At 41.2% G+C, this 16,861-nt stretch overlaps 1 protein-coding gene across 4 annotated transcripts in view; it reads left to right on the top strand.

Moving 5' to 3' along the window:
• arhgef10 (Rho guanine nucleotide exchange factor (GEF) 10) overlaps nt 1-16,861 on the top strand; it is a 38,810-nt gene that overhangs the window by 14,107 nt on the left and 7,842 nt on the right. For 2 of the 4 annotated variants that reach the window (XM_058090864.2, XM_058090862.2), the window contains 18 exons: nt 562-673; nt 821-933; nt 1,009-1,086; nt 1,171-1,350; nt 1,576-1,692; nt 1,859-1,951; nt 2,284-2,454; nt 2,851-2,996; nt 3,336-3,514; nt 5,637-5,752; nt 6,495-6,622; nt 7,833-7,933; nt 8,050-8,171; nt 8,853-8,939; nt 9,676-9,884; nt 10,927-11,084; nt 14,353-14,495; nt 15,673-15,847. In XM_058090864.2, the coding sequence (XP_057946847.2) occupies nt 562-673; nt 821-933; nt 1,009-1,086; nt 1,171-1,350; nt 1,576-1,692; nt 1,859-1,951; nt 2,284-2,454; nt 2,851-2,996; nt 3,336-3,514; nt 5,637-5,752; nt 6,495-6,622; nt 7,833-7,933; nt 8,050-8,171; nt 8,853-8,939; nt 9,676-9,884; nt 10,927-11,084; nt 14,353-14,495; nt 15,673-15,847 (2,428 nt within the window). Of the gene's footprint in view, nt 1-561; nt 674-820; nt 934-1,008; nt 1,087-1,170; nt 1,351-1,575; nt 1,693-1,858; nt 1,952-2,283; nt 2,455-2,850; nt 2,997-3,335; nt 3,515-5,636; nt 5,753-6,494; nt 6,623-7,829; nt 7,934-8,049; nt 8,172-8,852; nt 8,940-9,675; nt 9,885-10,926; nt 11,085-14,352; nt 14,496-15,672; nt 15,848-16,861 lie in introns of all 4 variants that reach the window. The other 2 variants (XM_058090863.2, XM_058090861.2) reach the window with 1 other exon arrangement.

Here is a 16,861-nt window from a genome sequence, read left to right as displayed (position 1 = left end):
ACCCTCATCCTGCACTAATGTGAATGTTTCATGGTGGTGGTACTGGTGATGGGTACGCCGTATTGTCTGCTGCACTGGCCTGTTTTATCATTAGGAATCCAAGTGAACGTCCAACAAGGCAGAAAGATGCGTTGCCATGTAACATTTGTTTAGTGTATGGTAAACTGGGACACCAGTTAGATGGTTAATATTTATTTAAGTCATTTCAAAAATGCACCTTTACATACAGTAGATGCATGCTTAAACTACCGCCAATTAAATTATTTGCAAGAATGTCAATTACAATTACAACTCAACAAATAATTATCCCTAACTGCAATAAAATCTAGAAACATAACAGATAGGAACTATTATTTAAACTCAGCTGATGTCCCAGTTACCGTCTCATCCTCTGCTCAGCATTGCTTGCTGTCATCCTATGTATATTAGCATCTGGATTCTAACATTGCACATGATGTGCTACATTCGTCTCAGTAGCACTTGGGCTTTGTGTACTTTGTGTACTTGTGTACTTTGGCTTTCAAAAGAAATACTCGTCAATGTGTTTTGTCCCCCTATAAGATGCAAAAATTGGTGAAAGCAGCCAAAGACGGGACCAAAGATGGGCTTGAGAAAACCAAAGCTGCAGTTAAGAAGGGGCGTTCTTTCATCAAAACCAAATCATTTTGTCATGGTACGTGCAGTGAATGTCATTCAAATGCTTTTCAAGATCCACTTAAGTCATTAGTATTTAACTTTTTTTTATTAGTTTTGTTAAAGTGACTGTTTGCTCTTTACTTTTTACATATTTCCTGTATGGTGTCAACTATACACGATTCAGAGAAAAAGTCCACCTGTTTTGAAGAAGAGGAGTCTGAATTCTTCATTGAGGTGGACTGCTTCAATGTTGAGCCAATTTTGGGTGCGGCCCCAGAGGGCCTTTCACAACAACAAGTAAGCAAACGTTGTTTTATTTACTGTTTTAATTACATTTTAATGATCAATTATAATATCTGTTGTCACTTACAGCTGGTGAGAAGATGTATACTGGGATCTATACTGGAGAGTGAGAAGAATTATCTAGATGCACTGAAGAGGATTTTAGAGGTATTGCTGCTGTGTTTACCACGTCTCAGTTCGATTGTAGCGTTTGTTTTTCATTTCATATTGTTTGCTTGTCTGCATCATCAGCAATATGAGAAGCCCCTGTCTCAGATTGAGCCAAGGCTACTGAGTGACAGGAAACTCAAGATGACCTTCTACAGAGTGCGGGAGATCCTGCAGTGCCACTTCCTGTTCCAGATCGCACTGGCGAGTCGAGTGGCAGAGTGGGACAGCCTGGAGATGATTGGTGATGTTTTTGTAGCCTCGGTAGGCCCACATTGTGTATTACTGCCTTTTGTTTTCATACATATTTTCAGAGATCTGCCCTTCCTGTTAATTAGTAAGGGAGGCGTTCTACTGGTATAAAGAACTGTTGAGTAACTTTTGTCTTCTCGGACCGTTCTCCTGGCTACTTTGTAACAATTTTAGACCATTTTTAAAAATGTTATTTTACTGATTGTGATGTGCTTCAATATTTGTGTTTGCCAACAGTTCTCAAAGTCAATGGTGCTGGATGCCTACAGCGAATATGTGAACAACTTCAGCACGGCAATGTCAGTGGTCAGGAAGACGTGTGCAGCAAAACCTGGCTTCCTGGAATTCCTGAAGGTTATATAATACTGTCTTTACATCACTAATTAATTTAATATTAGATACAATATTACCTACACGGCATTGGTAGCATTATTACCCCACAAAATCTATGTGTTCACAAATATCAAAATGAATCTGCTGGCATAGATAATATTTATTTTTTATGTTTGACCTTCTCCAGCATCGCCAGGAGACAAGCTGCGACCGGATGACTTTGTATGGCCTGATGATGAAACCAATCCAGAGGTTTCCGCAGTTCATTCTGCTACTCCAGGTACTTGGATCAATTTACACTTTCATTCTGTTCACTCTGATCCATTTAAAGGTTATATCTTCATCCGCCAGCAGAGGGAGTATTTGACTCACAGTTACAAGTACATTGTATCACAACACCAACCAAATTGGTTATAAACCTCAACTTTTTTATGATTTCTTTAATGTTCACCATTAATTAAAACTAACACCGACTGCACACCTTTATGCTACATGCCATTATTATATCCTCAAATTGCCCTGTGCAACTTACATTTTGTGTAGGCACACAAATACACGCAAAGAGATACATATTGACAATTAATGTGTGATATCTCCATGGCTCCTCATCAGGACATGCTCAAAAACACCCCCTTGGGACATGCGGACCGCCTGCCCCTGCAGATGGCCTTAACAGAACTTGAGACCTTAGCGGAGAAGCTCAACGAAAAGAAGCGAGAAGCCGATCAGCGCTGTGAGATTCGCCACATTGCAAAGGCCATGAATGAACGCTACCTCAACAAGGTGTGTCATATGAATGCTGTTATGTTTTCTTTTTAGTGCCTTTTAGACTGGTGTTTAAACTCATTTTAATGTGTTGAAAGGAGTTTGGTCTAATTTCATTATCTCCCAAAGAGAGCTGCCAGCTGCTTTGAATTCTTTCTATTTCCAGCATATGGTTTAGTCAACAATTTCAAACAACGCCAACTTCTCTCCAAGGTGTAATTATCTGTCTATATGCAGCTTTCCACGTCCTGCATCTGGTGTTTTTCCCTATACAACCAACCATATACTGTATGGTTTCTTGTTCTCATGACCTTTAATGACTTTACTTCTTGTAACAAATGTAGAGTGGGTACACCTATCAGGAGACGAAGCAACGGTTCTCACATAGTACCTTACTGAATTTCATCCCCACAGCTCCTGAGTAATGGCAGCCGTTACCTGATTCGTTCTGACGACATGGTGGAGACCGTCTACAACGAGCGTGGTGAAGTCATCAAAACAAAGGAGCGACGCCTTTTCCTGCTCAACGATGTTCTCATGTGTGCTACAGCCAATATTCGGTCAGTAACCACGTCGTCCACCATTTTTACTCTCACCCTTAAATTACAATTTCTCGTATCCTCTTCTTAGAAATGTGTTGTTTTTCACCTATTTTTAGTTGTTGAAATCACTTAGTTAAAAAGCTACATAAATAGTAATAAAAGTGTAACGTGAGCTGCTAACCACTGTGTGTGTGAGTGGATCTAGCCACTGTAACATGAACTTTTGCCAAGAATGAGTGAGAGCTGCTGTTCTGAGCCTAGTGGGAACATTTTCCTCTGAGGAAAGTGCCAGTTGCTATTTACAAATGCAAAGTGAGCCACAGGGTTTAGACTTGACCTCTACTTGTCCTCAATCAGGTGCCAGGATGGGAGTGGAGGTGGAGGTGCCCCATCAGACCAGCGGTTCCTTCTAAAGTGGAGCGTTCCTTTGAACTTTGTTGAAGTGCTGGAGTTTGGATCCAGTGAGGACATGCCTGACAACACCCGATACCCTGCCCCTCATTCTGGGGAGAAAGTGGTCATCAATGCAAAGCCAAGTATGCTTCTTTTTGTCGTCCAACTAGCTCATTTACTGATTGATTGATTGACTGATATAAACGGATAAAGTTAACATAGCCTCCTTGTCTAATTGAGCATAACAGGTTTTAGGCGAACATAATTGTAGTTATCTCCCGCAGTGAACTGTTGTCATTTGCTGGGAATTTACAGATGTTTCCTAAATCCCAACAGTGCATATTTTCCCTCTTCAATCTTCTGGACTGTTTGCTGCCCAGTCCAATGATTTCAGTCTTTCCACTACTTGGCTTTCTCCTGTCACAGATGGCTGCTCAGCCACTTTAAAGGCCTAGATCGGTCAAACAACAGGCACTGTTTAACTCTAAAATGATTTTGTGGACTGTGGTCATTGTACGGTATGGCATATGAATATATATATAATCACTGACTCTACCATGTGACCTTTTCCAGTCAATTATATACATTTCAGAGTTGTAGTTCATAATATACCCAGCACATACGTGCACATCCTTTGCCTGCCACACTGCATCACAATAGAATGATGGCTCAGTAGTTTATACGTACATCTCGTGTCCCAACCATCAGCATGCCTCTGATACCTCACTGAGCTAAACTGTCGAGCCACGAGGGGATTTCGTGGAACAGATGGTAGAGGCCGAGACCTCCATAACATCTGGTCTGGTTGAAGGGCATTCATGGGGCTGCATCTGACACAATGGCAGCTCCCTCTTAACCTGATACAAGTGAGTGTGTATGTATGGCGTAATGGGTTGTTTAATTTTAAGCATTTCATGGATGGGAGGATAAACTCATTGTCTGTGTCAGATTCAGTCATTCGAACTTTTCTGTGTGGAATTGCGTGGAACAAGTGGATACATGTTTTTTTCCCCCATGACTAGCTTGTATGAAGGCTTTTAACCTGAATTAAAAGTCACCTCTTTCCATGTCTCACAGCTATCAGACCATTCAGAACTGTTCTTCCAATTCTCTTTATGCAATTTCTTGGCATACTTCTGCTTTTTAGGGTTCTCTAATTGCTGGGGTGACCGCTGTGATTCGGATACTGGTCTTAGGCAGTTTTGTTTGAACATGTTGGCGCTTTCACAAAGCGTCATTCATGAGTTGGACACTGATTACACAGCACTGGTTTAGTCAGTGGGAATGGTCAGTTCAGTTAAAGAAACATTAATAATTGAAATAGCTGATACATCAAGTTATATGCTGATATTGCATATTTGCAATAAACTATAAATGTCAAATTAGAAAAAATGTTTTGTGTTAACATTGTTGAAACAGATTAATTAGTTTAGCAACTGTGATACACTCCTTACATGAAATGGCACATATCATTTATGGGAGGTTTATTCAGGCTTTCTGCCTGAATTCCCGACCTCAATTCAACCTCTTGTGTTTGTTTGCTCGGTCAGATGAGCCATGAAAATCCTGTAGAGCTCCCTTTGTGCAAAGCAGTTGAATGCAAACATGTTTACAGTAGCACATAACATGAGGAAACCATTGTAAAGGATGAGCTGCTGTCTACATTATCCGTGGAGTATTTTTTACATTGACAAAATACACTTGGAGATTATTGACAGTGAAATAATATCCAAATCTGTACAGTCGGTTGTAGCTTTTTTGATCATGTTCCATTTGTGCTTTTCATACAGAAGCTGCACTCATGCATATGTATGATTTTTTTTTATTATGTTCAAAGTCATTGCAAGTGTACATAGTACTGCACCACAGAAGGAATGAGAGCATGGGGATCCAATCAGGGCTTCCCTTAGTAACATGTCAGTTAGCATATTGTCCTCGTGTTGTGTGTTGTTTTTACTCTCCTGTGATGGGTGGGCTCTGTGGCTCTGGTCTGTTCGTTTGGTCTGTTGCAAGGTTTCCTGTTGACACCGAATATCATCACCTTTTGCCTCTCAGTGCAAACATGTCAATGACGCGAAGTGATCCAGATGACAATGTGAAGACTGTATTTTTATATTTATGTGCCCTCTAAGGGCAAGTTTCAGCGCTGTCACTGATCAACGTGGGAGTCAGACCTGTTTTTTTTTTTTCACCTTACTCATTGATTCCCTGTTTTTACATATCAGCTTTATTTTCTGTTAAACAAGCTTATGTGTGTCTGTGTAGACAAACTCTACATGGGCCCGGGGCAGCTGTACCAAGATCTGCAGAACCTAATCCATGACCTCAGCCTCGTCAACCAGATCTCTGGCATGATCAGCAGCCTCAAAGGCCACTATCAGGTAATTGTATCACTGCACTTGGCTTATTTAGAAGAATTGATGGCAAGAATAAATATATCCTGAAAAAATATCATGCAGCAAAGCCATTGGCTGAGGAGACACACAAACTCAAACCTTTTTTTTTCGGTTGTTGGGAGGAAGAATAGCACAGTGACTTTGATTGTGTGCTGTGCTGGATGGTCTGAAGTTGCATCACAGAGGAGCTCTCAGAGAAACGCGTGTCCCAAATATGGAGGTTATGTGGGACAGTCTGATTGAAAGAGCAAATAGAAAGGCACATGTTTCCCTGGGCATGGAACTTCATTTGCTAAATGACACAGATTATAAATATAGATGAGGAGAAATGTAGTAAAATCTGAAAATGAAAGGTAGAGAAGTTAGTGTCAACATTATTAGACAGCTATTGAACTTAATTTAATTACAGAATGGACACTATATGATCTATATTTTCTTCTTTGTATGTACTTTTAAACAGTAGCAAGAAAACCAAGAACTACTTGGAAGGACTTGCAAATCTGGTTTAGAAAAGACCCTTCCAAGCTTTTAACAAATGCACTTCTGCCACCTTGTGTCTGTTTTTATGGCTTAGAAGTGCTCTGAAATGGTAATGCATTAGTGTAGAGTTGCATCATCACCTCTTTTTGCCTCTCGTACAAAAAAGTATCCATAAGTTGATGGGATCGGGCGTTCGGTATTGTATAAATTGTCTCTACTACTCTTCCCTTCCCTCTGTTCTTTCTAGAATGTGAACCCTACAGTAGCCCAGGACTGGGTGTCAGGTCTCCAGAGGCTGATTCTGAAGAAGGAAGAGGAGATTAGAGCAGCTGACCGCTGTCGGATCCAACTTCAGCTGCCTGGCAAACAAGACAAGTAAGTCTGTGTTGTTTTACCTTCCACACAATGTCACTACACTTCTCTTCAGCTTGGTTTGCACTTTCAAACAGGGAGCATACACATGTTTTGTGTCTGCAGGGTCATTTCATCTCTCCATCTTTACCCTACAAGCCTTGTTTACCCCTTTTCCTCCATCTGATCTCACACCTGCTGTGTTCATAGCTTTAGGAGAGAGCATTAGAACACATTTGGATGAACATGTTTCTCCACCAGCCCTATTAGGAGGTATGAATCACAAGGGAGGAAATGTGCATGTTTTTTTTTGCAACTAAAGGCTACCCATTGCTGCAGCTGCTTCCCAACATTAATGCTCATGTCACATATTTGCATGCACACCAGGCCTGCATGCTGTCCCTCAAGGGTACATACTTCTCTACTTCTGGCTTTTGTCTCATCATTCTCAGTATCATACACTTATCTGGGGAGATTATGCTTAGAAAGCATAATTTTAGTTTTTAAATATTTTTTTTTACATGATCTCTCAGTCTCAAAGCCCAGCAAATCAAACACATCTTTCCATTATCCAGAGACAGAACCCATATAAAGACACACGAGCTGCCTGTGTGAGCGGGAAATGCTAACTGCCATTGACCTCTTCCGCTAATGTCAGCCTTCATTTTTCAATCAGCGCCAAATAGACTTGTGTTCCGCCCTCGGGTGACAAAATCCCAGACAGAGATCATTTTATTTGACTGGATACACATCAGTCGACTGGTGTGCAAGTATAAATAATCACACATGAACACGACTGCTTGGATGGAGTAACAGTGAGGCTAATGCTTGCCAGGGCACAAATACTATTTATCATATTAGGAACATTTTGTTTTGCAACATTTTAAAGTCTTATATGTGACAATCAGCTGTAAGGTAAATTTGACTGTTGATTACTATTAGATTAGATAGCCTTACTTCACCCATTAGAAATTGGAACAGTAATGAGGATATTAGCTATGTCTGTTTGGTATTAAATGAGCTTGCACTATCTAGCGAATAGAACTCTGGCTAGAATGACTCAAGATGCAAAAATCTGCAGCACTGAATGTTAATTTTCTATAGAAATGGTAAATAAAAACAATATAAAGTGCAAATGAAAGCATCACAAAATTACATTTCAAAGATATCAAAATGAATTACAGATAAAACTGATACTCCTCATTTGTTGTCCTCTTTTTATTTTTGTCAGCAGGTTGGGTAAGCCCACATACTTCAGTGCGGTGTTCAATACCATCAACCCAGCCAATAAACAGTCATGGATCAGTAACTTGCAAATGGCTAAGCTGGCTCTAGGTACTACCTCTTTGTGTTTGCTTCCATTATTATCACGTGTGCATGTAGGGCTTAAAGCCTGCACTGTATTCTGCATACTATGAAATTAAGCTTCCTGTTTGTGTGTTTTGTATCAGAGGAGGACAACCTTCAGGGCTGGCTCTTTGCAGAGGATGACGGAAATCAGCTCAAAAAGCAGAAACACCCTCTTTTGCTCAAACAGATGCCTGTAGTCATGTCTAAACTGCAGGAGTTCAAGGTGAGATGCACATGATGCTTTAAAATGCCTGAAGCAGTAAAAATGGCATCCTAAGTGGTGTCGTGTCCCTGATTGTGTGTAATTATTGACATGTCCCTCACATACCAGATTTAACCTTTATCCAGTCACACTACTCTCCTGGATTAATATTGATTAGCCACTTAGCAATAAATAGCTCTCGGGACAGTGAAGTGTTAACAGTGACACAAACCCAAGGTCATGTGCTTATCACGTGCTGGTCATTTTAAAAATCCAAAATAATGTTTTATGTTCATTCATTTTCTATCGCTTATCCTCACGAGGAGGATGCGCGGGTGCTGGAGCCTATCCCAGCTGTATTCAGGCGAGACTGGTTGCCAGCCAATCACAGGGCACATATAGACAAACAACCATTCACACTCACATTCATACTTATGGTCAATTTGGAGTCGCCAATTAACCTAGCATGTTTTTGGAATGTGGGAGGAAACCGGACTACCCGGAGAAAACCCCACGCATGCCAGGGGAGAACATGCAAACTCCACACAGAGATGGCCGAGGGTGGAATTGAACTCGGGTCTCCTAGCTGTGAGACCTGCGCGCTAACTGCTTGTCCGTCGTTCAGCCCTGTTTTATGTTTATGTATTGTATTTATTTTGTTTAAGTACTCTCTATTATCTTGTTTTTCATGCATTACGACAGGTGGAATGTGCAGTCCACAACCCGGAGCCCTACATAAACACAGAGAGCACAGCAGACACCCCAGCGGTGGGTCACGGTTGTGTCTGGGTGAGAAATCTTCCCTCCATCTTTCAGATAGCAATCAGTGGACTAGTTTTGGACTTCAGCACTAAACTGCATTACATGCATAATACAAGACTTGATGATTTAATAATAAAATGTTGAGCAAGTCCAGCAGCTGTTGAGTGAAGGTCACTAAGCTTCTGGAGCCTCACATCTGCCTGCCTTTGCTTGTCGCAACTAATTTTCAATGAACTACATATGTCAGTGAATCAGACACAGCCGTTTTTGGCAGTTTAGCTGTTGTCATTGTTATTTCTCACCAAATTGATATATTCCACATAGTATGTTGTTGTTATTTGGTGAAGCATCTAATGTCATCTCAAGTGAGCCTGTCAGGGTTCTGAGAGTGACTACATTTTTCTTCTCATAATAAACAATGAATCTCAGCCCTGTGCTAAACTCTGCTAATGTAACAGCTGGCCCATTAGGGGGAGGTGGGACACACTGATTGTTTTCTCAGTGATGTAATATTTGAAAATGTATATATTGTGTTAATTTATTATTTTAAAATGAAGCAAGAGAATGTAAATCATTGCGTGTGTGTTTTTAAAACAACCGAATGGGTTTATTGTTAATTTAAACATTTCAATATTTTGTAAACGTAACACCAGATACTCTGAGGTTCAGCAGTGTTTATTTTCACCAGTTTTGGCTGCACTGTACGTTTTGCACAATTAAAGCATCCCCCCAGGTGCTCAAATCTTAACAAATATGACTGCAGGTTTCAAGTTGTACCAACCAGATGGGGCAGGTAGCCATAGTATCCATGCAGAGCTGCAGCCCGAAGGTGACGGAGTGCTTTAATGTGGAGTCTCGCATCCTCTGCATGGCTTACGTCCCAGCAGAAGAGCCACTGGAGAATGATGTCCCCACCGAAGATGGGAGAGCCAGTGTTACACCGACTGTCTGCCTGGGCATGGAGGAGGGCAGGTAATCAAATTATTGTAACCAAAGCATAGACACTGATGCCACTTTGAAGCATTATAATTCCCACCTGATGAATCGGCACTAACACCAAAATACATTATACTTTTGATGTGCATTTGTTAGTGATTTATTATTATTGTTTGTATGGTGACCTATAGTATGTCACTAAAGTGTGTACAACACTCACATTTTTGCAATAATTTGGTCATGTCTTTTCATGGGATGTTATCAGAGTACATTTTGGATAACTGTAAATTTACTGTCCCATCAAAATAACTCGACAAATCAGTAATGTCTAAACCCCTGGCAACAAAAGTGAGTAAACTCATGAAATGTCCAAATTTTTGTCAAAATTTAGTGTGGCCATCATTATTTTTGAACACTGTGTTTCCACTGTGTCTCTGGAATGAGGTTCACTAGAACAGGTTGACTCTGGAATCCTCTATAGTGCCTCTGTGATTACATCATGGAACTGGTGGATACTCAAACTTTGCACCCGCCTCCAGTGGGCTTAGGTCCATCATCTTTTCCCTCAGCTTTTTAGCAAGGCAGTGGTCATCTTGGAGGTGTGTTTGTGGTACTGGAATACTGCCCTGCAGCTAAGTTTCCAGTATTTATTAATTCATTTTTTTACCGCTTATCCTCACGAGGTTCGCGGGGGTTGCTGGAGCCTATCCCAGCTGTCTTCGGGCGAGAAGCGGGGTACACCCTGGACTGGTTGCCAGCCAATCACAGGGCACATATAGACAAACAACCATTCATACTCACATTCATACCTATGGACAATTTGGAGTTGCCAATTAACCTAGCATGTTTTTGGAATGTAGGAGGAAAGCGGAGTCGGAGATGCCCGAGGGTGCAATTGAACTCAGGTATCCTAGCTGTGAGGCCTGCGCACTAGTTTCCAGTATTGTCCCATGAAAATATTTATTTTTTGCAGAAATGTGAGGGGTGTACTTACTTTTGTGCCGTAAGGAAAAAAGCTATTTTACATAGAAGTGTTTCTTTATTTGATTGATTCTAATTTCATATTATCCCCGTTTAGCATTATTGTGTACAAGAGCAGCCAGCGGTCCAAGAAGGTGCGCCTGCAGCAGTTCTTCTCCCCAGACAAATCCACCGTCACTAGCTTGGCTTACATGAAGCACTGCCTGTATGTCGGCCTGGTCAGTGGCTCTGTGGCCATCTACTCCAGATCACAAGGTGTGTCTTTCAGGGGGGATGGCTTAATGCACTGTTTGTTCCTGTAACAAGTCACTGTTATTGTGTAACACAGAAAGGTATTCATTTTGATCATTTACATCTTTTTAAAACATGTGGAAGTGAGCATGTTTTGCTCAGATATTTAGTCTGCATCTGACCTGAATGGAAGTCAGTCTGGATCACAGCACATGAATAAGAGCACTGTTACTGAGATAGTGGCTCTACTTTTGAGTTGCACTTGCCACATAAACAAATATGGTGATACGCGCCACATGCGTTAAAACACTGTACAATCTGCTGTTTGTCTGAGATAATGTTGGCCATTTTATTGAAATGTCTATTCTTGATGAAACACTCTCAAAAGGTTTCTTTCACCGAATCACTGGGTTAGGAAATTAGAGGCTCACCGGGGTCCCCTTTTTCCTTGCATTGTGGTTCTGTTTCCATTTGCTTGGTTGTCTGGGAGAAGCCATTCTAAAAGAGGTGACCTATTTAATGTCCTCACTCTCAGACGTGCACAGAGAGAGGGAAGGATCTAGGCTGGACACTCTTCCCACAGTCCTTGCCATTCTCTGTTTTGTTCCATCTGTCACTTGGCTCTCATTCAGTCTGGCTGCCTCTTTTTTTTATCTTCCTTTCTTCATACATGCACTAATGATTGCAAATATTTGATAAAAAACCTATCCGTCCAAATAGTTGCATGATCAGCATTCCTCAAATACCACATTTGTTTTATTAACTACAATCACAAAAAATATTACTCAGCTTGTCTTCAGATGATTCAGATCAGATGTGTGCTTAGTTTCCTGCTCTGCTCTTTTGAAAAGTTCATCTTTTATGTGTGTGTGTGTGTGCTTGTAATAGAAAAAGAGACAGGAGGAATATGTGTCTGGAGACAGAAGCTAAAACGATTGTCGGTGCTTCTCGAGCCAAGCTGTCGTTGCTCCGGCGTTAAAAGGAGCTCATACTGAACTGTCCAGTATTGTTTTTAGACTTCTTATCATATTTTCTTTTGGATGCCAATTTTTTTCCGCTTGTCCACTAATTTACAGACAGTAGCACAGGGGCTCTTTGGGGTTTGCTGAATATTTTCGACTATTATTTTCGACTATTTTTCTCATTTTGGCTTTTTATCCCTTCAGTCAACTGCCTGATTTCATGCCAGTCAAAACTCATTCACTAGAACATGATTTTGACATGACTCAACTGCATCTTTGTTGCAACTTTGCTAAATAATTTTTGTAGCAACTTATTTATGATGTACTGTACTTCTTTTTGGTTATTTGTTATTCCAAACTTCCATCACTCACATTTAATTTCGAAGTAATCAGTTAATCGGTAATTGATTGCAGAAGCTCAACTACAGTTCAAAATAAAGAAACAAGCAGGCCTACATTCCTATATGGCAAGCTGTTACACTGCTGATCAAACTGATCTGCTTGGAGATGCTTCTCCTCCTCTACTCGTGTGAAGCTGTACAGTCATCCTCATTCTGCCATGCTTGCTTTTTGCTTTGTGACTGGCTGTGGAACAGAGGGTTTGGCAGAGGTCACACATCATCACCATACACTGGGAACAGGGGATCCATCAAGCTCAGCATCATTCTGTCGAGGGTATTTCAGTGCTTGATGAACTGTCGTCACAGGAAAAAGATTTTTGTTTATTCACAAACACACACAGACACACACACCGCATGATCATTTGGTTGTAGCTGACACTCTCACGAAGGGAGCAATAAGGACTTATATAAGACTGCAAGTTAGCACTTCTGAATTTTTGTGCTTTCCCAGCACTGCTCATTCCTTTTTTGTTGACTCTTTCTGCATGCATATCTATTATAATAATACACCCAGGGCGTTGCTGGAATGCTAATCTCACCTCGACTCTGTGGTGTGAGATTACTTCTGCTTTCCCAGTCATTATTGTACTGTTCTTTCTGCAGGAAATCTTTCCTAGCGTGGCACAGCTAGCACTCCCCTTCAATAGCTGCCTTTGTGCCTTCTCTTAAACAAATACTTTTGGTGAGGCCTCATTCACTTCCTGGTTGAGATTAGGAAAGGCAGTGTGGCATCTGGATGAGGTAAATGCCAGTTAAGCATTGGGCTCATCTCGCTGAGCAATGCACAATTTGGACACTCAAATCTTGAATTTATTTATTTTGGTTAATCCTTACATTTATTTGAATTATTTCACCTTTATTTACCAGTTAAGATCATTTACAATGAGGACCTGACAAGAGGCCCCGACCATTAAGTAAAATCAAAACACATACAGGAATCCACAATGTAACCATACAACCAATGAGGAAAAATAACATTCAAGTAAACCATAATTAAACATATGGAGTATAGTCATCTTCATCAGGGTTGGGGTCACCTTTAAAAAGAGGGAGTACCGTGGCAGATTTCCAGTCAGAAGGTAAAGCACACAGACGAATAGACAGGTTTAACGTAATGGGGGCAGCAGAAATATTAACAGCTTCTTATAAAAATGTGGGCTCAAACCCGTCATAGCCACCAGATATATTAGAATCCAGTTTGATTAGCTTCTCCAAAACTTCTGAGGCGGGGTTGGTAATGGAGCAGCCTCGGAAACCGGGTCAGTTCAGGCTTGCGGGGTATGAACAAAATGTTGGTTGAGGAACGAGGCTATATGCGTGATTTATCAGTGACGATTGTGTTGCTAAATTTTATGGCGGTGGATGGGTGAGGGAACGTGAGTTTATTTTCCATAGACTTGACTGTATTCCAGAACTTATTGGGGTCAATGCCACAGGATGAGAATTGGTCCTGGAAATGGTTGATTTTAGACCCAATTGTCTCAAGGCAATCCAGTCAACGTGACTGGCACAGGCTGTAGTACTGAAGAAGTGTTTTTATAAATCAAATTGGTGGTTCGTGTGATTGCATGCGGTGTTTCATGTGTGCCGAGCTAACACTCTGGGTGCGAGGCACATGGAGAGCAGCGCGCGTAGGAGGTGCAGGCAAGATGCGCCTCACAGCACATCTATATTCACAGTGAAGGATGTGAAAACCCATCAATGGCCTCTCTGTATGAGCGGCGTTTATAGATGGCAATGACCTTCAGAGGTGACATTTATGAACACCGCGTCAACATCTAAGCAATACAGGCCATTACTGGTTGACTTTATCTGGAAATGGTAATGGACTGTGTGTAGTGTGCAGTATTACTAGTACAAAAGTTGTAATGAATGTACATCAGGCATGTTATTTTGTACAACATTGATCTGTCATTATATCTACTACAGACGGACTGTGGAAATGTGATAATCCCAAGGTGGTGAAGTTGGGAGTCCTGCCAATCAAGGCCATGCTGGCTGTGGAAGAGCACCTCTGGGCTTCATCGGGTGGGCAGGTCTTCATCATTAGCGCTCACACACACTCTGTGGAAGTAAGTACTGCATGGGTATGATAAAAGGGACAGTTCATTTTTTTTAAGCTGAGTGAAGATTTAAAAGAAAACAACTCATTTTCGTCTTATCTGTCTCAGTCTGCCTGTGCAAATCACACAGGAAACACTCGAGTGGAAGATATGATGATACATATGTGTGCATCTATAGAGCTGGTTTGGGAAAAGAGTTGGTCTATATAATTGGTAGAATTGAAAAGACAGGCATGTGTTCCGGTTTCCTCCCACATTCCAACATGCTAGGTTAATTGGCAACTCCAAATTGTCCATAGGTATGAATGTGAGTGTGAATGGTTGTTTGTCTATATGTGCCCTGTGATTGGCTGGCGACCAGTCCATGGTGTACCTCGCCTCTCGCCCGAAGACAGCTGGGATAGGCTCCAGCATGCCCACAACCATAGTGAGGATAAGCTGAAGAAAAGAAAAGACAGGTGGCTAAAAAAAACTGAAGTAACAACAGCAGGGTATGTTATCTTATTTCCGCCCTCAGAGCTTCCTCTTTCCATATTCTGGAATATGACTGTGACTTTGACATTCCATTTTTGTGTTCTATTCTCGTTTCGGAAATGGAAGCTCCTGTAATGGGGCCACAGCGAGTGCGTGTCCTTCTGACATGCACTCACTTATAATCAGTTTAGCCCCATTAAGCTCATTATGTTGGACCACCTGCCTATCTTGTTCTCGTTTTCCACTCGCCACTGTGGAATTAGACCTAATCCAGTCAGACTAGGAGTGTGGAGCAGAGCAAGGTGTATATATACTAAGTGAGGTACAAAATAAGTTCAATAGGACATATTTACTGTATTAATTAAAGGGGTGTCACATGTTGGAAGACAAATTTACATTTTATGTTTGATTTCATAGCTGCTTTTCAGAGGCGCCTTCCTCTGCTTGTGAATGGACTCCACTCGACTAAATTTAACTCCACCTACACATAGAGCAATGTGTGGTGTGGTTATGTAACTCTTGGCTAGGAAAAAAGTCCAGTTATTGCTATCTTCACGGACAATTCAGTTTTACACATTTCATAGTCTGAAAAATCATGTGCAAATGAATCATACTCAGTCGTCCCACAAAAGTGTTTTATTATAGCCTGTGTATGTGTGCTTTTAAGGATCGGTATTTAGACTCACCTTGTCCACCTATCATCCCCACCCAGATGCAGCTAGAGGCCCATCATGAAGAAGGTATGGTGGTGTCCAACATGGTGGTGGCAGGGGTGGGCATCTGGATTGCCTTCAGCTCCGGTTCCACTTTGCGTCTCTTCCACACTGAGACCCTGGAGCACCTGCAGGACATCAATATTGCAACACCTGTCCACAATATGCTCCCTGGTAAGATAACATTATCATTTCCAGAGCTTACTCAGCATTATTAGGACGCAATGGTGATATTTGTCTGTAAAGTGAATGTGAAAAGCTCAGCCTGTTTTTATGCTTTTACAAGTTTTTCTAGTTTACACAAAATACAGTATCATAGCACGCAGGCCTCACAGCTAGGAGTCGAACACAAGTCCGATTCCACACTCGGCCATTTCTGTGTGGAGTTTGCATGTTCTCCCCGTGCATGCGTGGTTTTTCTCCGGGTACTCCGGTTTCCTCCCACATTCCAAAAACATGCTAGGTTAATTGCCGACTCCAAATTGTCCATAGGTATGAATGTGAGTGTGAATGGTTGTTTGTCTATATGTGCCCTGTGATTGGCTGGCGACCAGTCCACTCTACAAGCGGTAGAAAATGAATGAATGAATAACTAATAAGGGAACCAAAACCAACCTGTGCTATGAACAGTATTGTACTCTTAGTGGCTTTGTTTATGTGTTTTTGTGAACTAATTTACCATCACGATTGTGAGTCATATGAGTCTATTAACACTGACAAAGGCTAAAAAAATACTACAAACACATTATATATGAATATGTAGTATTGTAGTTAATGTCTCTGTGTTTTAGAATTATTATCTGATACATCAAAGAGCAAAAGAACAGCATAAGCGATACCTTATTCTACCAGTTATACAGATTCAGCTGCATTCATGGACAGTGACCTCATGTTTGTCTTGCTGAGTGCATGTCAGAAAGTAGACATCAATGAAGGTGCTCATTCTGACTCGTGTCATGGCAGGTTTGTCCCATCCCCTTTTTAGTCTCAACACTGGAGCAGTAACCTTTCATTTGGTCTCTATTCATAGTGATGCACCAAAAACATTTCACCTCATCAGGCCAGTTTTTAAGGTTAGCTCAAAGGAACGTCTGACCCAAATAATAGGACTGAGATATAAAGAAGTATGGAACTGTTCAAATGAAGAGCACTTCCTTGTTTGTGGGCTTTACTAATGATTACATTCAT

The sequence above is a fragment of the Doryrhamphus excisus genome, linkage group LG14 (genome assembly GCF_037039965.1).
Source record: "Doryrhamphus excisus strain RoL-2023G ecotype Guam linkage group LG14, RoL_Dexc_Guam_v1.1, whole genome shotgun sequence".
Classification (NCBI taxonomy): Eukaryota; Metazoa; Chordata; class Actinopteri; order Syngnathiformes; family Syngnathidae; genus Doryrhamphus; species Doryrhamphus excisus.
The sequence above is the reverse complement of the archived record's forward strand: the minus strand, read 5'-3'. Positions and strand labels throughout refer to the sequence as shown.